Source organism: Nicotiana attenuata, chromosome 7 (assembly GCF_001879085.1).
Source record: "Nicotiana attenuata strain UT chromosome 7, NIATTr2, whole genome shotgun sequence".
Classification (NCBI taxonomy): Eukaryota; Viridiplantae; Streptophyta; class Magnoliopsida; order Solanales; family Solanaceae; genus Nicotiana; species Nicotiana attenuata.
Window position 1 is genome coordinate 7590374 of NC_031995.1, and position 25894 is coordinate 7616267.

Sequence of the window (25894 nt, forward strand, 5' to 3'; positions counted from 1 at the left end):
AGGACAACAAAGAGTGAGATATAATATGCAAATAATAACTTTGACTGAGTACAAAATGGCAATTAAGAAAATAATTCAACATGTAACACGACCTCTATTGATCCCAACAGTACAAACACGTAGCCTAAGCTAGATTTCAAACATGACTGGCAGGTCAATTTCTCTAACGCATGGAAAAAATACAAATACAACAATATTAATTGACTATACAGTTCCATGGAATCGACCAAGTCACAGATCTTATGGTGCACACCCACACGCTCGTCACCAAGCATGTGCGACACCTCAACACCAATCACATAACATGTAATTTGGGGTTTTATACCCTTAGAAGCAAGTTTAGAAGTGTTACTTACCTCAAACTGTGCCAAATGCTACACCAACAAGCCGGTGTCTCGCGAAACAGCCTTCGAATGTCTCAAATCTAGCCACAAAAAATTCGATACAATCAACTCAAGATATAGGAATCAATTCTATATGAAAATGCTAAGTTCTTAATCAAAGTCAAAAAGTCAACTCAAAAGTCAACCCTCAGGCCCACGTCTCGAAATCCGATAAAAGTCACAAGATCTGAACACCCATTCAACCATGAGTCCACCCATACCAAAGTTACTCAAATCCGATACAAAAATCTCGATCAAATTTCCAAAATTTGGCCTAAGGACTTTCCTCCATTTTTTCCCAATGTTTCAACCCAAATCACTAATTAAATGATGAAATCAAAGATATAAACATAGAATTTAACCAAAATTAAGGAACAATCACTTACCCCAGTCACTCCCTCAAAAATCTTTCCAAAAATCTCCTCCAACCGAGCTCCCAGAATCAAATTTGTGATATGAACTCAAACCCTCATTTTTCAAATATTTAAGTTCTGCCTAGATGTCCTTCATCGCGATCATGGAAAATGCTTTGCGATCATGAAGCATAACAATGCTGCCTGACTAATTAACCTTACGCGAACGCAATGCACTAGCCCTCAGACTTACGTGATCGCACAACCACCCACGTGTTCGCATAGAGCAACGAGTGTGACTCAGCTCCTGCCTCCTTTCCTCTTCGCGAACGTGGCTACGCCCACGTGTTCGCGATGCTCTGCCTGGCCAACCTACGCGATCACATTCTCCTGCTAGCAAATGCATAGAAAAATCCCCAGCTGCCCCAAACAAGCCTTCGTGTTCGCGTACCTACCCGCATGATCGCATAGAAGGAAACCAGAACTGGACACCAGCAATCTTTAGCAATCTTCCAAGTTTAATTTTCATTTCGTTAAACATCCGAAATCCACACCCCCTGGACATTAAACAAACATACCAACAAGTCCTAAAGCACGATACAAACTTAGTCGAGCCTTCTAATCACATCAAACAACGATAAAACCACGAATTGCGCATCGATTCAAGCCTAATGAACTTTTGAACTTCTAACATCAACATCCGATGCTGAAACCTATCAAATCACGTTCAATTGACCTCAAATTTTGCACACAAGTCACAAATGACACAACGGACCTACTCCAACTTGTGAAACCCCAATCCGAGCTGGTAACGACAAAGTCAACTCTCGGTCAAACTTTTTAATTTCTAACTTTCGCCATTTCAAGCCTCATTCACTTACGATCCTCCAAATCACTATTCGAACACGCTCCTAAGTCCAAAATAACCCAATGAAGTTAACGGAACCATCAAAACTCCATTCCGGAGTCATTTATACACAAGTCAACATTCGGTCAACCTTTTCAACTTAAGCTTCCAATATTGAGACTAAGTGTCTCAACTCATTCCGAAACCTCCCCGGAACCAAACCAACTACCTCGACAAGTCACATTGCAACTATTAAGCATAAAATGAGCAGTAAATGGGGGAACAGGGCTACAACTCTCAAAACAACCGACCGGTCATTACACAGTCCCACCACTGTATCACCAACACACTAACTATCACCCACTACCACACACCATGGAGCTCTCTTTTTAGCCACCACATTACTCCATAGTTCCATGTATACAACCGAGGTTGATACTAGCTAGACCAACACCACTGCATGCACAAGCATCCCCGTACCATACCAATGAGTCCAATGCCCTCACCATCGAGCAATCCCAGCGAATTAGAAGAAATAGCACAACTCGAAGTGGCGACATCAATGGAGGACATAAGGAAAACAAGGCCAATACTATGCCTACTCAATGAGAACAAATCCCACATCATCAAAGAATAGTACGCAAGAAAAGTAGTAAAAATCTGCCCACAAGAACTAAGAAGTTATTCCCTAAATATTCGACAACAACCAACCCAGAGATGGGGAAGTATGGGATAGTGATGATTCCATCGATGTCACAAACAACGGCAACACAAGTGGAGGAGGCTCTAAACCTGACACCACCACATTCCAATAATAAACAAATGCAGTTCATCATCTAGAATTGCAGAGGAGCACAATCGCCAGACTTCAAAATAAATTTTCGTTCTTTGCTCAATTACCACCAGCATGCACTTGTGGCACTACTGGAAACTCATCTTCAATGTCATGCTCATCTAAGAGATGAATTTGGATTTGCTAATATGGATCAATCACCTGCAGAAGGACAGTCGAGAGGCATTGCATTACTTTGGCATGATGACCTCCTACACCTAGATCAAATTGCAGTCNATTCCACTATACGGCCCGAAATCCAAAAAATTCAACTTTCGCCATTTCAAGCCTAATTAAGCTACGGACCTCAAAAACACAATCCAGACACTCCCCTAAAGCCCGAAATCACCCAACGGAGCTAACAGAATCAACAGAATTCCATTCCAGAACTTGCTTCATACTGTTGCGACTACGGTCCAAATTCTAAGACTTAAACTCTCATTTAGGGACTAAGTGTCCCAAAACACTCCGAAACTCAAGATGAACCATCCCGGCAAATCACAATAGCAGAAAAAGACACGGGGAAAGCCGTTAATAGGGGATCGAGGCATTAATTCTTAAAACGACTGGCCGGGTCGTTACATATTTGTTTGTAACGTCAATGTCATGCTCATCTAAGAGATGAATTTGGATTTGCTAATATGGATCAATCACCTGCAGAAGGACAGTCGAGAGGCATTGCATTACTTTGGCATGATGACCTCCTACACCTAGATCAAATTGCAGTCACGTCTCAAGCAATTCACTCCATAGTCCAGTTACCACCAAACCCTACTATTTGGCTGCTTTCAGTACTATATGCAAAAAATGATTTAAACGCACGTTCTACATTATGGTCTAACCTAATAACATTACATGACACTATTAACATGCATTGGTTAATTGGAGGTGATTTTAATGAAATAGTAAGAGCAACAGAGGGATTTGGAGGCAATCCTATTAGCAATATGTAATACCCTATATTTCTAATAAGAGTGTATATGGTCATAACAACAACAACAACAACAACAACAACAACAACAATAATAATAATAATAATAATAATAATAATAATAATAATAATAATAATAATAATAATAATATAAGAAACAATCTATTAAAAAAACAAATAAGAATTTAAACAAATAAACCAAAAAAAAAAGATAAAAAAAGGGGAATTCATGAAAAAAGGGCCAAAGCCCATTAGAAGGAATGAAAAGAGGTAAAACAACAAAGCTTTCAACAAAAGCTTTCAAAAAGCCTTTCTGAAGCAAAAAGCCACAGAAACAAATCGGCAGCAACAAACAAAATAAGAAACGAACAGAGAAAAGAAAAATGGGGGAAAAGAGAAGAAGAAGAAGAAGAAGAAGAAGAAGAAGAAGAAGAAGAAGAAGAAGAAGAAGAAGAAGAAGAAGAAGCAGCTTTGGGCAAAGACCTTAAGAAGAATTGGGAGTTGAAATTGAAAGTATTAAAGCTCTCCTTCGACTCAAGAGGTTAACCTTCTTCCCCTCATCTATTGAATTATTTCACCGCATCTACGCAATTTCATGTAGTACAAAAGAATTGAATATCAACTTTTTCTTATATAAAATAAATATACAATTACTATGGAGATAATGAGGCTATAAAGGTTTGGTTTAAGCACTAATAGGTCTAATTTTAGAGGAATAAATTATACCAAATAGGTTAAAATTGATAGAATTATGGACTAGTTCTATGATTAAATATAAATTCACAAACTAAGACTCAAACGTGAACCCCGATGATTGGGTATTCTAAATTAGTGATGGATTTAGCCTAAATGAGGCAATTAACATGAGATCGATATTATGTAATTATAGATTGATTGGAGGAATTGGTACGAAATGCTCGAGGTGAAGCATTTGGTATTTCGGCACGAGTACTATGAGTAGTAATCTTACCGCAATTTGTGTTTTCATAACTTGCATGGTTTACACATGATATTTAATATGAATGTATTACCGACTATTTTGAGTTGCATGTGGGACAAGTCTTTTATTCGATATGATACCGAAATAGTTATTTGAGATGAATACCGTGGTTTTAAATATTTTCGTTGTCACTAGATCTGTTTTACCGTTACTTGAATTTACTGTTATCGAAAGGAAATTATATGATTTGATAAGAACTGAAATGCCCTATATTGTTTTAAAATAGTTTCAACGAGTATATATACGGATTACTGAGACAAGTATAAATGGGAGTAGACATTGAAGGATCCCGTAGCTAACGGCGGGTTCGTTAAACCTGGTGCACCTTGTAATTACTAATTACCGTTATAGCCCTCGCTAGTGGGAAAGTAGAACTAGCATACCGTTACCGATTTCCCTCGAGTAGGGACTACCATTATATATGACTTCTTGCAAAGAAGTCCACAGTTATACCGATTACATGATCCGTTCATTGAAACCTCCCAAAATGTGAATACTGATATTATACAGTAGTTACCGAGCTTATTACTGAATTGTTAATTATATTTTATTACAAGAAAAACGTGATGAGACTGAAAATTATTTATTATTTCTGAAAGGACATTTTTCTGTTATTTTCTGTTTGAGATACTAGCATGTTTTCTGACTTGTCCCCAAATAAAAATGGTTGTGGTTAAGTGTTATTACTCACTGAGCTAGCGACTCATTCCCCGCTAATTTTTACAGAGGCAGCAGCTGACGCACGCGAGGATTTCGTTAATTAGAGCGCACAGGTTGATAGTTCTAGGTGAGCCTCGCACTTGTTCGAGTGGGCGGAGATTTTATTTATTTTCTTGGTCTTTCTTTGAACTCTTAGAGTCGCGCCATGGTCATTCTTTTAGTGTCATGAGTATTATTTTGTTATTATAGTCTTATGTTGAGTATCGTTCTTTATTATCAAGGTTGTAGATAAATTAGTATTTCTGGTTGTTAGTGGGTTGACTAGTAATGGTGGAGACTCGTTTTGATTGATTGATTGGTTGTCAATTGTTTGGTATGATATTAGGATGTTTGGTTGTTGATTTGAGACAGGAAAATTTTTGGGATAGTCCAAAAACAGGGAAAACTCTGTCTGATTTTCTGTAAAATACCGAAGAGGCTTACTGGGGGCACTTGCTCCTGGGTGCCGGTCATGATCCTAAATTGGGTCGTGACACAATAATAGATGCTATCAGTTACTGGATTTAGGTTATAAAGGAAGTCATTATACATGGACCGACAAACAAAGTCTAGAAAATAGGATACTGGAAAGATTATAGATTTGTTTGGAACTATGAGTGGATTAACATATGCCCAGAAGCAAATGTACAACATCTTCCTAGAACACATTCAGTCCATCGTCCGTTATTAATTAAATTAAAAAACACATTCCACCGGGATTTTTTTTAGATTCGAAACAATATGGACCTCGCATCCACAATTTCATTCTATAATCACTCAAAACTGGACTCACAATAAGTTCAGGAATGGAATAAATCATCTTTTGGGAACATTTTAAAAAAAAAATTTACTCGCCCGAATTTCTGGTATACAATCATCCCCTAGTTATCCCACAAGCACATTTCTTCAATACTTAGAAGTCAATTTTATTAATCAATATAATGACATGTTACGTCTTGAAGAATATTTTTGGAGACTAAAATCGCGTGTAAATTGGCTTCAACAAGGTGATGCGAACACCAAATTCTACCACCTTATTGCTCTCCAAAGAAGGAGAAGAAATTGAATAACAGCTCTTAAGGATACAGGTGGTAATTGGATTCTTGAACAATCTCAAGTTAATGAAATGGTTCAAAATTATTATAAAAATTTATTCACAACAACTCACATGCATTCCAACATACACTGCCGCATATCTCCTTATAATACAATCTCTAATGACAATTAAAACAAACTAACTCGTAACCTTACTAAAACAGAGAGAATTACAGCAATAGCCTCATTTCAACCCCTGAAAGCTCAAGGGTCTGACGACTTACACCGTTACTTCTACCAAACATACTGGCCCCAAATTGCAAATTCAGTCGTCTCTCTTTCCATTCCAACAAACACTTCCCCTTACTTCTACCAAACATACTAGCCCCAAATTGCAATTAGGTGTTCACTAATCAACACATACCATCATAAGTCAATAAGACCTATCAATGCCTCATTCCAAAAGTAAAACACCCATCCTCCATTACTCAATACCGACCAATTGGTCTTTGTAATATTATTTATAAAATAATTAGTAAAATAATAGTTAATAGACCCAAACCTACTTTACCAATAATTATAAGCCCTGAACGGTCTGCTTTGGACAATGCTATGATAGTCCAGGAAATTATACATTCCTTTATAAAAAGATAGGTAAACAAGCTAATTTCTTACTGAAACTAGATCTGAAAAAAGCTTTCGATAAAAAGAAATGGAGTTTAATTAAAGAAACATTACACTTCTTTAATTTCTCAAACCAATTCATAAACCTGATTATGTCTTGTATCAGTAATACTACAATCTCTATCTTACTAATGGTCACCCAACACTATATTTCACACAAACCAAGGGGATACGCCAAGATGACCCTTTATCCCCTTACATTTTCTTATTATGCAGGGAGCGTTTATCGCGACAAATACACACTACTGTGGACTACAAGCAATGACAGCCTATAAAGGTACCACGAAGCGGCCCAGAAGTCTCTCGTCTATTGTTTGTTGATGATATTACAACAACTTCACGATTAACAACAACGAGTTGTACATTCCATTATGCATACTCTTAACCGATACACCCAAATGTTTGGGCAAAGTATTTTTTACACAAAGTCTAAAATTTTCTTCTCCAAAAACGTCACACAATGACAAATCCTTTGTCCTAGATCCTTTAGTATGACAGAATGAGCACAGTTTGGGAAATACCTGGGTTTCCCTTTCTTCACACAAAGACAAAAAAGATCTGACTTCCAATTCATCCTAGATAAGTTTAAAGCAAAATTGGCAGGACGAAAAGTCCATATGCTTACTATGGCAAATAGAACTACTCTTATCAAATCTACCTTAAATACTCTCCCTAATCATGTCATGCAATTCATTAAGTTACCACAACAGGTCATATCCGCAATGAACCGCTACCAACATAATTTTCTATGGGGAACAACACAACATAAGAAAAATTTAAACCTCATAAAGTGGACTACAATTCAAAGGCAAAAATATCAAGGAGGATTGGGTATCCAAATTTTAGCTATGAAGAATAATACCCACTAGGAAACTTAGAATGGTGCCTTTTCTAGTCACCAACTGTCGATGCCCCCTTTTTCGTGCGAAATTGAGTTTATGATATTTGGGCGGACAACTTTTTTCCTCTTTGGAATTGGATTTACAATTTAGAAGAGTAGCCACCTAATGATTGAGTGCATTAGAACACTAAGAATAAAAAAAAGAACCAGAGGATAGGTAAGGGCTTGAAATTATCTCGGGGGGAAGGTGTTAGGCACCCCCCAAGATCAACTAGTGTGGTTCCCAGCCATGCTATAATTGTGATTTTAAATATAAATAACAATTAAACATACAAGACAACTTTCACATAACGATTGCAAACAAGGGAAGTATAAAAGTTAAATAAACATGCTGAAGTTCGGAGATAGGCGATTTCATAATTATTTAAGGGATATACAAGTGCAGGAAAAGGGGGTCAAATAATTGGTAAAAATAATCAAACAAAGAGAATAAAAGAGGTGGAGGTTTGGAGAAGAAACAGTGCTGGAAATCAAATAATTAAAAGAGATTTTTTAGTGATTGAAGTAAAAGAAGTTTAGAGAACTGAAAAATTAACACCTTTTCTAGAAAAAAGTTCTGGAAAGAAAAGAAAGTAAACAAATAAAGAGGGAGGGGGTCCTAGGTTTATACATAACATGGATCACCCCACACAACACCCGGTAACCATTTATACACGTGGTGCTATCGCGTGGTCATCATATCCATGTCTACCCTTACCCACCCAGTTAAGGTATTAAATCGCGAAATAGTTTCGTTACTTATTGCATGCTATTACCCGCCCCAATCCCATTAGTCCCGGAGGCAGTTGGGACTACTAATCCTGAAGGGAAGGGAGATTGGCTTTTCAGAGTTTTAAAAGGACAAAAGTCTAGTGCGACAAACAAAACACATAAAAGCAGTAAAAAGGGAAACACGTAACAGTTAAAGGCTCCAATAGGCTTCCTCATTCAAAGCAACGAATTATTTAGCATGACTTACAGGTACTGGTTAGGTCCTTAATTAAACTTAAACATTAAAGGGGTGGCTGATTTATCACATACTTTCAGATAAGAAGTCCAAATTAGGCCTGCCTGCTGGTTGTAATTATTAAAGACTGGTATAGCAATTAGTTACCTAATTATTTGCCTAGGTGAGACCTATAGGCATGATATCTAACAAGGTAAAGCATACTGATTTTAAGGAAGGATTACTGATTTTAGAAATAAACCAATTCTACAGATACTAAACGATATTATTACTGATTTTAGACTCGCGGATAAGTCAGATTTAAACGATTGCTCCTATAGGCATGAATTCTAAGCGTTACTAATTTTTAAAACGGTTACGTAAGTGTAGGAATCCTATAAGCATGGTATCTAGGATGCGATTGACTATTCTTTAACCCACAGATTGTTTGCCTAGTGACATATGCATATGCAGAAGTGCAGAAACTTATAGGCATGACTTCTATATGCAGAAATGCAGACACATATAGGCATGGTCTCGAATGTGGGAATGCAGAAACTTATAGACATGGTCTCTAATGTAGGAATGCAGAAACTTATATACATGATTTCTAACGAAATGCATAACTTATAGGCATGATTTCTATATGCAGTAATGAAATAACTTATAGGCAGGATCTCTATATGCAGTAATGAAATAACTTATAGGCAGGATCTCTATATGCAGATACATAAACGAAAAGGTTGTGATTGCAGAAGTAAAGACATAAAACATGATATCTACCCCATATGCATAACATGAGTGACCCTCCCCCATTTTTACTATACACCCCATAAGTTATTACAAGATTATTACAACTTGAATGAATCCATAAAAAAGTAAAGAAAATTACATCAGAAAAAATTCCAACCAAGGAGAGCCTAATTTAGACTCCTAGTCTGAAAGATAAAATAAACCAACTTCCAAAGATCAGATTTCCAAAGCCTTTCTCATCTTTGGATATGTCAAAGTTCCAAGGAGCTTCATGAACTCCAGGAAGTGCTTACACCCAAATACATTGCAGGATCATATTATAGTGCAGTGTGGAAGAGCCAGCCCTCAAACCAAGTTCAGAGGGAACTCAAGGTCCCCAAGGCAAGGCTCATAGGAGGGGGACAGAACTTAGAGTCTAAGAGTAAGTGTAAGTGCAATAGAGGGGGAGTTAGGGAAGACCATGACAGGCTAGTGGTCATGCCCAGCTATTAGGAATGCTGGCACACCCCTAACCAGCCTGTCAGCTAGATTTGGGAGTTAGGACCCATTGAAGGTCAGGTTCGGACCTGGGCAGTAATTTGGATACTGCCAGGCCATGAACTTTAACTCAGCACATAGAAGGGAATGGGGGTATGGGTAATTTATAACAAACAGTAAACATAAAAGAAAGTAACATATTTAATACAGAACATGAGCAGCAAAGTAGGCAAGAGTGTAGTGACTGTAAAATAAACACATAGGGAAGAAGCCGAAATCAAAATCGAGACATACCAGTTTCAGGGAAAACAAATAAGTAAAACAGCAGTCTTGAAAAGCCAAGTTGCAAGCAAAGCAGTACAAAAGTCTCAGAAGAGAGTAGAGAATTGAAAGAGTATTGTGATTGAGAGTATGCATGTGAGAGTATGAGTGTTGAACTTAGGATTCAAAAGTTCGAAGTTGTTTTAGTGCTGAAGGGTCGAGCCCCTTTTGTTGTGCAGCAAACAAGTAAGAACAAGGTAAGGAAAGAACATTGTAATCAATCTCCCTTTAGTTAAAGGATTCTGATTTCAAACGGGTAAAAACAATTAAGGAAAGGGATTTGAAAAAATATTTTGCAGGCAGTACAATAAAGGGTAAATACATAGCAGTTATTTAAGGCAACAGCCCATTGGTACACGGTTTGTGTGAAATAAGGAAAGGGAATCAATCAGACAACTAGTAAAATCAAAGTTACAGGCTTTTACTCGAATGAATCAAGTCAGGAAAGGGGTAAAGAAAGGTTTAATTTAAAGGAAATCAGTATCAATCAAGTAAACACTATTAAAGGAATTCGAAATCAATTAGTAGTTGGCAAAAACCCTTTTGAAAGGAGAACTTCTCATATATAAAGCAGACAAATCAAACAAAAGAATCGTCATGTTACTTAGAAAAATAGTTCTAACATTGAAAGGTTAAAAATCGTAAGCAAGAGGATACGAGTCCAATTGCAGACTCACAATGAGTCTGAGAGTCCAGGGTCCCAAAGTGGAACCCTAACTCGAACACAAAATCAAAATCGCCAAGGGGAACCCCCAAATCCTAGGGTTTCAACTTGAATCAGATATAAAGGTAAGAAAGCAAGCTATTGAAACAGACTCAAAGGTTTGTTTCAGAGCCTCAACAAAACAGATATGAGAGCATGTTTGAACAACAAAGTAAGAAAGCTATTCAAGATCATGAAGAACATATTTGAGAAAACTCGGACCTTAAACGCGTTCAGAAGAAAGAGATGATACAAACTTAAACAAAAGCAAATGAAGCATGTTTAGCAAGAATACGAAAAGAGTTTAGTAAGAAAAAAATCAAAGAATCTCAACGGTAAACACATATAGTAAAAGAGCAAAGAAAACATAATAGGATTAACATAGGAGTAACATGTATAGTAGAAAAAAGAAAAGTAGACAGACAATACATGCGTAGCAAAAGAAATCATATGAGCGTGATATAGACAACACACATAAAGCAAAGAAGAAGAAAAAATCAGAAAGATTTTTGGAAAAATCCTTTCAGAAAACCTAAAATCGAAGACGAACGTTTTTGAAAAGAACTTTTGGGGAAAACACTTTAAATGTCAAGTGAAGCATAGATACAACATAGATCTAAGCAAACGATATGGAAAGAACCTCGAATAGCTTAGGGTTTCGGAGAAACCCTAGAAATGAGAAAGGCTTGGAAGAAGGTCCGATCTTGAGTCGGAGAGGTCAGGAATCAGGCTCCTGAGTCTTGAATATGCCGGAGCATGCCGGAGAAGCCATGGAATCAAAGGTCTAAGAAGATCGGAGAGGGAATAATCGAGGTCAAGTCTCGAAGCTTCGAACAACCATGGCTTACTGGTGAAGGTAGGTGAGTACCAACTATCCATGGCCTGAGAAGCCATGGATTCCAGTGACAGGCGGTTGAAAAGGGGTAGGAGGAGGCTAGGGTTCCGGAGAGCTTGAGAGAGTTTGGGATTCAGAGGCGGCTGAGAAGTGGGGAATGAGGGATTAGAGTAGGTCATTTGGGGTTAAAATGGTAAGGGGGAATTATGGCTATTGATCTGTACGATCAACGGCCTAGATCTAAAGGGGTAGGTGGGAACTGGGTAGGGTCGTTTGAATTGGGTTATGGGTTGGGTCGGATTAAAAAATGGGCCGGTCCGGTTGGGGTTGAGATTGGCTCAATTAAGGGTTAGAACTGAAATGTAAAAGAGGCTGTAATTGAAATGAAATGAGGCTAAATGTTAAATAGCCAGTTTTACCCTTTTTATTTATAAAAAATAGTAAAGTGATTTTAATAACAAATTAAAAGCATTGAACCAATTAGTAATATATAAATGTTAATTAAAAATGCTGGAACCAATTTTATAATAATAGAAATGTTGTTAATCCTAAAATAGGCTAAAATTGCAATTGTATGTATTTTGGCTTTTAAAAATACCAAATAAAATATTAAAAATATACAAAAATCACCTTAACTATATTTTGGTGTAAGTATGAGAATGAAATAAACTATTTACCAAGGTTGATAGAATAGTTACTGATTTTTGTATGCTAAAATGGACAATAAATTTATTTTAAAAATCTTTAAAATTTATGAAAAATACCAAAACACTTGGGCATGCATATATATATATATATGCATATATATGTTATTTGAAAGTATTTTGTATAAAAAAAAAATACATAAGAAAAAATTGGGTATCAACACCAACCACATTGGTGCCTTCACTACTAATGGCTAAATACATCCACTCTGTTACACCAAACCAACCTTCGGTAACTTGGAAAACCATTCAATTAGGTTGGAAATTTTTCCAAAAAGGCATTGTTTGGTATATTGCCACGGGTAAGCATATCAGCTTTTGGAATGAACCTTTGCTAGGACCAAGCATCATACATAGAAATATTATTGAAGGTCCCCTACCGATATGAAGTTGTTACCATGGTTAGTCAACATATAACCAATCATATGATCAACATCACGAATTTGCTGTTTGACCTGCCAATAGAAACTCTTAGTTTAATTCGCTAAATATATGTGCCATCTCTAATTAACCTACAATATTATGACCAAATCATATAGGGATTTACTTTTTTGGGACAATTCACAGTAAAATCTCTTTATAAAGAGTTAAATGGCACACATGACAACTACTTGTTTAATTGGGTCTGAAAATAAAATTACCACCTAAAATACTCACCAAATTCATACAAACCAGGCATTACCCCCTCAATCTACCACCTCAAATATTAATTCCATATACAATATGGCATATATGGAACTATCGCAACCACTTTATCTTTAAACACCAACAATACACACCTGACATCCAGAAAATAATATCATAAACTTCATAATACTACTACATTATCCAGGAAAAAGCACAAAAACCACTAATTACATCCATGTATGTAAAATAGTACCCACCAACAACTGAGACTTTTAAGCTAAACACTGATGGATTGTCTGAAGGAAGACCAACCAAAAATGGATTAGGTGGAGTATTTAGAAGCGTCACAGGTAGCTAGATACTTGGATTCACGGGCAAAAGACCCATGGGCAACTCCACCTACATGGAATTATGTGCTCTACTACAAGGACTGCCATTAGCACGGCATCACTATTTCATACCAATAGAATTAACGTGGATTTAACAGAGGTAATATCTATGTTGCACAACCACAATTTGCATTACTCATCATTGCTTATGGAGTGTAGGTACTTGATGCGTCAACTGGGTAATCCCTACATCATGCACACATACAAGGAGCAGAATTGTGTTGCAAATGCACTTGCACAATATGGAGCCACACAAAACTTGCCTGAGCAGACTCTTGTCCTCCATCAACCACCACCCTTTTTGGAACAACGGCTGATGGAAGACCAAATGGGCATTGCCAATTTACGAACACAACCGTGCCTGCATCAGCAAATACAATATATTTTTGTCTTGATGAACATGAAAGTGGCTATAATAGTGTAGCTCCTACTAGGGACCAGTCTAATGGTCATGTCAATACTTCTTTTTGTAACAATATGCATAGCATGCCAAATGCTCCTTGTATTGGCAATCAACCTTAATATAATATAATTTCGTCTGGTGACCAACCAAAAAAATCGCTTCATCATAAACTTTTTCTATAAATTACAAGTAGCGAAGCAAGTTCCTTACTTTTACCAAAAACTATTCTTGGTCCAAATCCTGTTATTGGAGAAGTGACTTGTGAAATGTCGAACATATTTCACGTATGAATGAATAGTGGATAATTGCATGTCAAACGCTGACCAAATTCAAAGTCAATAAATTTTGTACACCAAATCACGATTTATACTCAGACCCAATCTACCATACTCAACTTCCATAATCAACACGTATCTCTTGTAAAATTTAAATATAATTCCGCCACTTGTAACTTGTGTCAACTTTTTGGTTTTGCCAAAATAACAGTGCTGTCCTACCAGCTACCTCAAAATGTCTTCAGATTGTTCCAATGCCAAACTACGAATATAATGTAGTATTAATAACTTCAGTCGAATGGACCCACCAACTGAAGCTACTATAATATTGAAATTACGCTGCAGCACACGCATTTTTCGACAAATATGACATTAACTCAATATTTGGCAAGAACAAAGATCGTTTATTAAACATTAAAATCGGAATTCCAAAGAGTAATAAAAAGCTCATTCTCCAGTAGAGGTTTCATAAGAAAAGTTTAACAAAAAAAAAAAAAAAGGACAAAAGGTATGAAAGCAGTTGTAACAAATTTCACCAAATAGTAAAATATTTGACTCTTTAATAGCCATCACTAAGCGACACAACTGGGGTTAATTAGTTGTAACTTATAAAGTAAAAGCCAAATATCAAAAGATTACCTCATCACATGGGCCTCGTGACGCAGAGCGAAGCTACATAGCCCTAAAGGTGGTCAACTCACTTCTTTCAAGTTTGAATACCCTAAATATTGAATTTTAGAGTATGTAATATATATATTGAACTCTTTATCAGGAATTTTTTTTACTTCTTCCAAGTTTGAATTGATAAGTTATGTGCCTTTTTGTTTTTTGATGATGTGATAAGAACCAAATTGGGAACCTGTTACACATCCTCAGAGTGCTCAAAAACAACAAGTCTCAAGTCTGGCACAAGTTCCAACAAATTGAGTCAAAGAGACGACTGCGGGAAAGATGGACATCAGTTCCCTTGCTGACAGTACAAGTCAACTCTCCACAGCAGTAAAGTCGTTGCATTGTTCTCTCTGCACACACGCAACAGTGTAAACAGTGCAACAATCACTTTATGGAGCATGCCTTGTATCGGATAATTGCTTACGTCATCCAAGTGACCTCACTTGTATATTACCAACTTGAAGCAAGAGAAAATAGAACACTTGACCAATCTGAAAATCATTAAGTTTCTCTCTCAAGTGTGATGCCATCTTCCAAGTGACTTCAAGAACGAAGAACAATAGAACGAAGAACCAGTTTCCAGCACTGTGTTAGTCCTTAGTTGTTTTGTACCTTTATTAGAGTGATCTACTTGTAATTCCTACTTAGCTTAGCTAGAAGCATTGTGTAGAAAATTATTTGTAAAATCATAAACCTTGTGTTTGTGTCTTGGCTAGAGTTAGTCGAGTTGTGAGCTTTGTAATAGATTTATTACAAAGAGGCTTGTAATAGAGTTATTACAAGTGAGTGGGGGATTAAGAGTTTAATTCCTAAGTTACAATAGTTTTTAATCTGAAATTTGCTCAGTTAGTGAAGTTAAAATCCTACGAGCATAGGTCGTGGTTTTTAATCCCGTGAGCTGGAAGTTTTTCACGTAAAACTCTGCTGTGTCATTTACTTATCTCTAATTGTGTGTGTTCTGTGGGAACTGATAGAGAACCAAGTTCTCTATACAGTTTGGTGGAGCCTAAGTTTCCATCAATTGGTATCAGAGCAGGTTCTTTCTATAAGGCTAACAATACCTAGAAAGGATCCACATGGCTGCTCCACCAAACTTTGAAGAAGTTCAATCAACCTACAGACCACCAAAATTCAATGGACAATACTACGGATGGTGGAAGACATGGATGCATAATTTTGTCATGGCTGAAGATTCAGAGCTCTGGGGTCATCTGCGATGGACCCTTCGTTCCTATGAAAACCATTGGCAAGTCAGCAGTAACAGTTCCAAAGACAAGGAAGGAGTACAACGATACTGACCGCAAAGCTATAGAATACTTCTGAGCAAAAAAGATTCTCATTTGTGGTATTGGTCCAGACGAGTATAACAGAATTTTTACATGTCAATCTGCCAAGGAGATCCGGGAGGCTCTTCAAACGGCACATGAAGGAACAACTCAAGTTAAGCAGTCGAAGACCGACATGCTCACCACGGAGTATGAACTCTTTAGGATGAAGGATGATGAGACCATTCCGGACATGCACACTCGATTCACTTCCATCATCAACGAGCTTCACTCTATAGGAGAGATCATTCCAAGGAACAAACTTGTCAGGAAAATACTTAGTGTATTACCTGTTTCCTGGGAAAGCAAGGTCAATGTTATCATTGAGGCAAAAAATCTGCAAAAGCTGACCATTGGTGAACTCATTGGAAATCTGAAGACCTATGAAATGAAGAAAAAAAAAGGACCATGAAAGAAAAACCCAAGAAGAAGCAGAACCTGGCCTCAAGGCTGACAACAATGACTCAAGTGGCGAGGATGCTGACATGGCTTATCTGACAAAACGATTTCAGAAAATGGTACGCAGAAATAGAGGCATTCCAAAAAGGGGTAGCTCCAGCATACCAAAAGGCTATGACTTATGTCATAAATGTGGGAAGCCAGGAAATTTTATCAAAGATTATCCTCTGAACAAGTAAGATCAGTACAAGCACAACAGAAACAAAGCAACCAGAAGGAACCCAGTTCCTGATAAGAGATTCAAGAGAAAAGATGTCGCTGACAATGTTGTGAAACAAGCTCTTGCTGTATGGGGAGATTCCTCCAGTGAATCTGAAGGAGATGATGAACAAGGTGACACCTCCATGATGGCCGTTGAAAGTGAAGCAGCTGAATATGACTCTATCTTTCCCCTGATGGCAAAATCCGATGAGGATGAAGATGATGATGACGATGAGGTAAACTTTCTGGACGTTCAATGAAATTTGAAGTCTTATTCTCAAAAGAAGCTTATATCTTTGGAAAATGTCCTAATTGATGCATATCATAATCTCATTAATGATAAAAATGCGCTAGTCGTGGAACTAGGAGAGGTAGAATAGGAGAGATATGATTTAGTAGTCGTAGTGGTTCATTTAAAAGAAACAATTGAGGATTTAAAAAGGTAAAAAGGATGCTTTAGCTGGAAAAATTGCAAACGTAGAGCATGAGAGGGATTACTTGTTGGTAGTAGTTGTGGATCTAAAAGAAACAATTTAGGAACTAAAAAGGGAAAGTAGTTCTGGGAACATTCAAAAGGGAAAGGAAGTTGCACGTGAGGCACACCTTAAGCTTGAAAATGAGCTAAAAATGGTGAAATCTAGTATGTGTGCTGAACTTGAAAGAAACATACAACTTAAGGAAGATCTAGGCAGAGTTAAGAATGACCCAGAAAAATCTCTTAAGTTGACCTGGTCCTCTGATGCAATCGCTGCCATTTATAAGAACAATGGAGGAACATGTAGGGAATCGGGTTCCAAAAAGAAAAGACTCCCTACAATCCATATAGCAAGTACGTTACTATCCCTGATAACTGGCTTTGCACTCATTGTGGTAACACTAGGCACTTTAAAGAAACCTGTAAAGCTAGATTTCAGTCCCAACATAAAAACAATGTTTTTGCTGAAAAAGTAGCTACTGCTAAAGAACTTGATCCCTCAAATAAAAAATGTGTGATGCCTGTTTGGACAAGAAGATGCTTGATTCACCCTTTTCCTCACTACAAGGGACCCAAACTTGATTGGGTTCCTAAGTCTAACCCTTGATTTCATTGTGCATGGAGTAGTGAAAGGAAGCATCCAAAGATGGTATATGGATAGTGGCTGCTCTAAACATATGACTGGAAGCACAGATGATTTTCTTTCACTCAAAGACCTGCAAGGAGGGAGTGTGTCCTTTGGCAATGGCAAAAAGGGATACATTCTGGGAGTAGGAAGAGTTGGGAAGACACTCACTCATTCAATTGAGAATGTGTACTATGTGAATGGCTTGAAATATAGCCTATTGAGTGTTTCTCAAATTTGCGACAAAGGAAACAAAGTGGAATTCTTATCAAAGACTTGCACTGTTACAAGTCTTGTAACTGGTGAAGTGGTTTTGATGCCAAAAGATTCAAACATATCTATGTTGCTTATTTTGAGTGTTTGAACAACGGGGACCTTACATGCTTGAGTGTTGTTGATGACGATGTTGAACTAGGGCACAGAAGATTGGGACATGCAAGCTTTTCATTGCTGAATAAGTTGGTCAAGAAGAATCTGGTTCGTGGGCTGCCTAAGTCAAGGCTCAAAGATCACAAGGCGTGTGATGCATGTGTAAGAGGAAAGCAAGGCAGGTCCTCCTTCAAGCCCAAAAAGGAAGTAAGCACCTCAAGGCCACTTGATCTCCTCCATATGGATCAGTATTGACCTATGAGGGTGACAAGTAGAGGAGGAAAGAAGTACATTTTCGTCATAGTAGATGACTACTCCAGGTTCACATGGACCTTATTCCTCAAAATCAATGATGAAACTTTTTCAGTGTTTGCTGCCTTTGTGAAGAAGATTCAAGTGAAGATGAGCCATAATGTTGTGAGTATAATATGTGATCATGGAACAGAGTTTGACAATGCAAAATTCAACGAATACTATGCTGAAAATGGTATAAGTCATAATTTTTCAGCTCCAAGAACACCCCAGCAAAATGGTATTGTCGAGAGAAAAAATAGGACTCTTAAAGACATGGCAAGGCCTATGCTGATTGACAGTGGTGTTGCAAAATGTTTTTGGGCGGAGGAAGTCAACACTGCGTGCTATTTAGTGAACAGGTGCATGATCAGGTCCCTCTTGAACAAAACCCCGTATGAATTGCTGAACAAGAGAAAACCTAAGCAAACTCGCTTGAGAACATTTGGCTGCAAATGTTTTGTTCTCAATAATGGTAAGGAAGCACTGGGAAAATTTGATTCCAAGAGTGATGAAGGAATCTTTCTTGGTTATTCATCACAAAGAAAAGCATACAAAGTCTACAACAAAAGGACTCAATGTGTTGAAGAAAACATACATGTGATCTTTGATGAATCACACCACTTATGTGGGAAAGATTCACATGATAAGGTTGATCAAGACGGAGAGTAGTCAAAGGTTCCTGGAGAAGTCATTGATATGGTAAATGGAAAGGCTAACATGATGAGTCAAGTCAATGAATCCAACAGAGAATATGCAGCCGAATCTCCAGTTGATATAGAGGAACCTGGTTCCTCTATCACAATAACTGAAGCAAAGAACAGAGTTGCTAATGCCGTGCAAGGAACTCCTGATGTTGAGTTGAGAAGTGACACTCACTCCTCCATTAATGCAAATAATGGATCACATTCAAAGGAACCTGGGTCTTCTTACAATGAGATTCAGGTGTCTACTAAAAGCACAAAAGTTCACATCTTCTCCAAAATGTGATCACTCCTCTTGACTCACAGATTCAAACCAGATCAAAGACAAGAAGTTCATTTTCCTCCTCAGCTTTCCTTTCTCAAATTGAGCCCAAAAATATCAAGGAAGCATTGAAAGATGCTGACTGGGTTACTACTATGCAAGATGAACTCCATCAATTTGAGAGGAACAGCGTATGGCACCTGGTTCCTCAACCCTCGGGCAAAACTGTTATTGGAACTAGGTGGGTTTTCATAAACAAGCTTGATGAATTAGGGAATACAACAAGGAACAAGGCCAGGTTAGTAGTGCAAGAATACAATCAAGAAGAAGGAATCGACTATGATGAGACTTTTGCACTAGTTGCTCGAATGGAAGCCATCAAAATCCTCATTGCCTTTGCATCTCATATGGAATTCAAATTGTTCCAATGGTTGTCAAAAGTGCATTTTTGAATGGATATTTAAAGGAAGAAGTCTTCGTCAAACAACCACTTGGTTTTGAGTGTCATGAGCATCCTAAACATGTATTCAAACTTGACAAGGCATTATATGAATCGAATCAGGCCTCTCGTGCATAGTATAAAAGGTTGTCCAAGTTCCTTCTTGAAAATGGCTTTACAAGAGGAAAAATCGACAACAACCTATTTCTAATAAAATGGGGGAGGAACCTGCTCATTGTGCATGTCTATGTTGATGACATCATCTTCGGTTCAACGAATAATTCCTTGTATGAGGAGTTTGCAAAGTTTAAGGGAAGCAAGTTTGAAATGAGTATGATAGGGGAATTGAATTTTTTCCTAGGGTTGCAAGTTAAGCAAACCCCTAAGGGAACGATGATAAGTCAGCAAAAGTACATTAAAGAGCTCCTGAAGAGATTTGAGACGGAAAGTTCAAAGACCATTGATACTTCTATTGCCACTGCCACTCGTCTGGACATGGATGAACCTAGTTCTCCTATGAACGAAAAAATGTACGGAGGTATCATTGGTTCACTCTTGTATCTCACAGCTACTAGACCTGATATCATATTTAGTATGGGATTATATGCTAGATTTTCCATCCAGTCCAAAGGAATCTCATTTGAAAGCTGCCAAAAGGATTCTATGGTATCTCAAAGGAATGTAGGACCAGGTTCTCTACTATCCTTCAGGAGAAAATTTCGCCTTAATTAGTATGTTGATGCTGATTATGCTGGTTATCTGGTAGATAGAAAGAGCATATCTGGCATGGCACATTTTTTGGGGTCGTGTTTGATTTCATGGGGTACAAAGAAACAAAACTTTGTGGCTCTTTCGACGCAGAAGCTGAGTATGTAGCAACTGCCTTTTGTTGTGCTTAACTACTGTGGATCAAGCAACAACTGGAGGATTTTGGTGTATTTTCTGACTGTATGCCATTACTATGTGATAACACTAGTTCTCTCAACATGGCAAAGAACCCGGTTCAGCATAAGAGAACAAAGCACATTAATGTGCGACATCATTTTCTCAGAGACAATATTGAAAAAGGTCTTATCTGCATGAAGTTCTATAAAACAGAGGACGAAGTAGCAGATATCTTTACCAAAGCACTGAGCATTGAGCACTTTGAAAAGAATCGATTGGCATTGGGGTTGATAAAATCAAATTGAGCACCATGTCCCTCAATGATTGGCTATGAAAGAATGAATAGGTAAAACTACTAAAAAGTATTTTCTTGCAAGTTTTAACTCATCTCTATACCGTTACAGGTAAACAAGCATGGCAACCACAGAGCAAACAAGCAGCTAATAACATTGCATCTTGGTAAAGGATAAGGCTCACTTTTACAAAACTAAGTCAGGGAACCTGGTTCCTTGACTCAGGATAGTAGTTCCTTTGTACTCTCATGCACATTTTTTAACGGCTTTAAAAAGTGACACGTCATTAAATGCCTCCGTCTCTCTCTCTCTCTCATCTCTTTAAAACTCAAACATCATACCCGTTAAAAATCGACCCGTCTACCTAGTAATTCATACCCGTTTGTAACCGGTCCCTCACCTCCTCTAAATAACCCCAAATTATGTCTCTTTCCCAACTATCCACGTCAAAGCCAAAAATTCCATTTCTCTCTCAAATAAAATTCTCTCCTTCTCGTGTACTTACTTTAAATCTCCACTATGTCCCAGAATCCAGAAATTTCAAACACTTTCAGTGCCGTCCCCACTATGTCTTCGTCTCATGAAGCACTGGAGCGAGAGTCCTAGTCCCAATCGTTACCCAGTAAAAACCCCATACTAGACCAACAACCACCTACTGCTTCTTCTCCAACCCACTCGAGTTCTGGTTCTCACCACAGTCGTAATACTCAGAACCCCAAAAGATTCATTGTTGCGACCTCTCCTTCTGCCTCGCCGGAAAAAATGGCAAAAGCTGAAACAGTAGACGGAGATGAGGGATAAGAAGTTTCTAGTCAGAAAGTTGGGGAAAGTTTTGAAACCCAACAAGATGTGGTATGTAGTGGTGAAGGTTCAGTAGTGCCCGCTCCAAGCTTAAATCTGAATATTGCCACTCCTACAGCTAATGTTCTTTATGCATCGTCTGATTCGGTTTTGGAGGTAAATGAGAAAGAAGCCATTGAGAACATGTTACTGATTGCTGCAGAGGGAGGGTTGGTTGATGTTTATGAGGGTGATAATGAGACCATTGGGTCTCAGGGGAAGATGAAAGTCACAAAGCTGAGGGTAGGGAACTGGTGCACCATGGAAAATTTGGCACCAGTCAGTACTACTAGGGAAACAATAGAGGGACCTGATCCCTCTGCCCAACAAGAGCACGCTGCTCCTACTTGGGATGAAACCCCTTGCTCCTCATAAGAGCACCAGGTTAGTACTGATCCTGCTCCTTATCCTCACTTCGATGTTGAGCTGTTAAACTTTATCATTCCTGAGATGAGGCCTCTATCTGAAGAGGAAAATGAAAACAGTAAGGAAGACTATGATAATGTGACTATGGCAAGATTCATTGTTGCTAGAAATGGAAGGGCAGTTCCTAAAGAGCCCACTCTTAAAAGACCCACTACCAGGCTGCAAAAGAAGGAAGCCCTTGAATCTGTTCTGAAGAAAAACAAAGAAAAGAAGAAAGGAAGAGGTTGGTGAAAGGGGGAAAGCTAGTGAATGAGGAGGAGGTGCCTCCAACACTTGTTGTTGATGTTGACAATGAAGAGGTGAATGAGGAACCTGCTTCCTTAATTCGTAAATCCTCTAAGAAACCTGTGATTTCAAAACCCAGGAGAGAGTCATTTATGAAAACTATGGAAGTGAAAAATGTCGAGGGAGAGAAGTCTGGTGAGAAATCTTCTGAGAAGTCTGAAAAGAAGGAGAAAAAAGTGAGGAAGTTTGTGAAGAGGAAGGCCGATGACAATGAGGAACCTGGTTCCTCCAAGAAGGCCAAAGTGACTGTGTCAAAGGATGGAGCCAGAGAAAACCTTAGGAAGCAGAGGGTACTATGGGGTAGAACATGTCAGAGATGAGACAACTGGTTGACATTTGTGAGTTTCAAAAGTGGACACACTTGTTCACCAATGAGAGCCCCAAGGTGTATGAGGAAGAGGTACTTATCATCTACACAGATATGTTTATAGTGGAAGATGATAACATTTTCTTGAAGATCAACGACGCAGATTTTGTGATGGACAAGGGTGTGTTAGGGAATATTTTGGGAGTGCCTACTGAAGGGATCTCATCCATTGAGGGGGCCTGTTCTTCCAATTTAAGACGTTCCATTCTGAAGGATGATGCTGTGCAACAGGGGAACGGGTGCACAAGAAGACCCTCCTTCTAGTGTATCAACTTCTGTTTGAGATGGTGAATACGATCTTGCTTCCACGCACAGAAAGGCGTTCTATCACTTCAAAAGCAGACTTGTTCCTCATGGAAGCACTGGATGCTTACACCACTATCAATCTGCCTGATCTTATGATGGAGCATATGAAAAAAGTGGCAGACTTCAAGGACGATAATCATGGTTTGACTTATAGGTTCCTACCCACTAGTGTTTAACTTCTTCAAGGTCCCCTTGAGAAGAGCAACAGTGGGAACTCGCAAGCAAACTTTCTCAAAGACCACCTTGGAGGAATGTGAGTGTATTGACAAGAAAGGGGGTGTTGGCAACAATTCCACTATCTCTCAATTGATTGATGCTCAGAATGCTGCAAATGAGGAGATAAAGAGATTGAAGGTACGGAATGACATTATTGAAGGGCAGCTTAGTCAGGCCCAGGAGGCACCTGGTTCCAGCAGTGCACAAGGTAGAGAGGTTGCTCACCTGACCAAAGAAAATACAGATCTCAAGAAACAGGTCGAGGACTTGAAAGAGCAGCTGCTTAGCGAACAAGTATCTCCAAATACTCGAATGGACATTCTTCTCAGAACCCTTACTTCCTCATCCTTGCTCCCCCTTCCATTTCCCCTTAAAACAATTCCCTTCCCAGTGTCTAGTTGAATGATGTCTATCCTACCTGAGCTCTTTTTTTTGTTTCTATGACTGGTATTTTTTAAGTTTTTTTTGTGAAAGGTTGTGTAACAATGGTACTACTATTTCTGTTCTCTTCTCTTTCAAATTAATGAGCATCTCATCTATTTCTATGCATGTTATACTCTTGGGCTCTATTTTTAGCCATGTTGTGTGCACACATGTGACATGAGTTAACTTTGCTAGACTTTTTTTTGCCTATTGCTTGTGTCTAATCTTTTTATGATGCCAAAAGGGGGAAGAAAATTGATGATTCATAGGGGGAACAGATTCTCGGGGGGGGGGGGGGATACAAGTTTTTTTTCAATGAAAATTGTGTAGAGATCTGGTTCTCAGGCGGGACATTATAAGTTTGTCATCATCAAAAAGGGGGAAATTGATAAGATATGTACCTTTTTGTATTTTGATGATCTAATGAACTTCTAATAAGAACCGGATTGGGAACCTATTACACATCCTCAAAGTGCTCAAAAATAACAAGTTTCAAGTCTGGCACAAGTTCCAACAACTTGAGTCAAAGAGACGACTGAGGGAAAGATGGACATCAGTTCCCTTGCTGACAGTACAAGTTAACTCTCCACAGCAGTAAAGTCGTTGCATTGTTCTCTCTCTGCACACACGCAATAGTGTAAACAGTGCAACAATCACTTTATGGAGCATGCCTTGTATCGGATAATTGCTTACATCATCCAAGTGATCTCACTTGTATATTACCAACTTGAAGCAAGAGAAAATAAAACACTTGACCAATCTGAAAATCATTAAGTTTCTCTCTCAAGTGTGCTGCCATCTTCCAAGTGACTTCAAGAACGAAGAACAATAGAACGAAAAACCAGTTTCCGGGCAATGTGTTAGTCCTTAGTTGTTTTGTACCTTCGTTAGAGTGATCTACTTGTAATTCCTACTTAGCTTAGCTAGAAGAATTGTGTAGAAAATTATTTGTAAAATCATAAACCTTGTGTTTGTGTCTTGGCTAGAGTTAGTCGAGTTGTGAGCTTTGTAATAGATTTATTACAACGAGGCTTGTAATAGAGTTATTACAAGTGAGTGGGGATTAAGAGTTTAATTTCTAGGTTACAATAATTTGTAATCTGAAGTTTGCTCAGTTAGTAATAAGTTGAAATACTACTAGTGTAAGTCGTGGTTTTTAATCCTGTGAGCTGGAAGTTTTCCACGTAAAACTATACTGTGTCACTTACTTATCTCTGATTGTGTGTGTTCTGTGGGAACTTATAGATACCAGGTTCTCTATACAGTACCAGTATTAAAACTTAATTAGATTAGCTGGATATATACACGCTATAGAATCTACTCCTAGCAAGCAGATGCTAGAAAAAATTATGAAACTAATTGAAAGTATTTAATTACTTTATTAATTAATTTATATAGTCTGTGTCTGTTACGTGTTGAGATCCCCTCCAGTATTATTTCCTCCAGTATTTCTCAATGGGGGAGTAGGATGCTGCCACGTGTTAGAAAAAAATTTAAAGGCCAGGATATTGCTAGACATTTCACGATCCATTTTATACTACTCCTATCCTATTATTCTAGCAGAGAAAAATTAAAAAAACATCAGACAACAAACCTTTTCTGAACTCCGCTGCGTGAACCTCCGACGCTGGCTACATAAACCATAGAACTTATTTCAAGATTTCATGTTGAAACTAAAGACTTGAATTTTGATGCCGCTCTCAGTTTTACAATGATTCTTCTGTTTCTTGTTTGCTGAAATACAACATATAAGAAGAAAAACCAAAAGACAGCTCACCAAAAAAAAATGTTTATAAGTATTGTAATAACTCTTGCTATTGTGGAATCCCAACAATGAAAATAACAAAGATATAGGCAGAAAAGAGTAGAGCCCCAAACCCCCCCCCCCCCCCCCCCACCACACTAACTAGAATAGAAGAATAGAGTAGGAAGGACGAAAAGAAGAAGAGAGTAG

The 25894-nt window shown here is 38.1% G+C and overlaps 1 protein-coding gene across 1 annotated transcript; it reads left to right on the plus strand.

Annotated features, from left to right (window-relative positions):
- On the plus strand, nt 20293-22292 carry LOC109229820. The gene is made up of 4 exons (XM_019395370.1): nt 20293-20590; nt 20666-20767; nt 21189-21243; nt 21938-22292. The coding sequence occupies exons 1-4, from the start codon at nt 20293-20295 to the stop codon at nt 22290-22292; spliced, it is 810 nt and encodes a 269-aa protein (XP_019250915.1).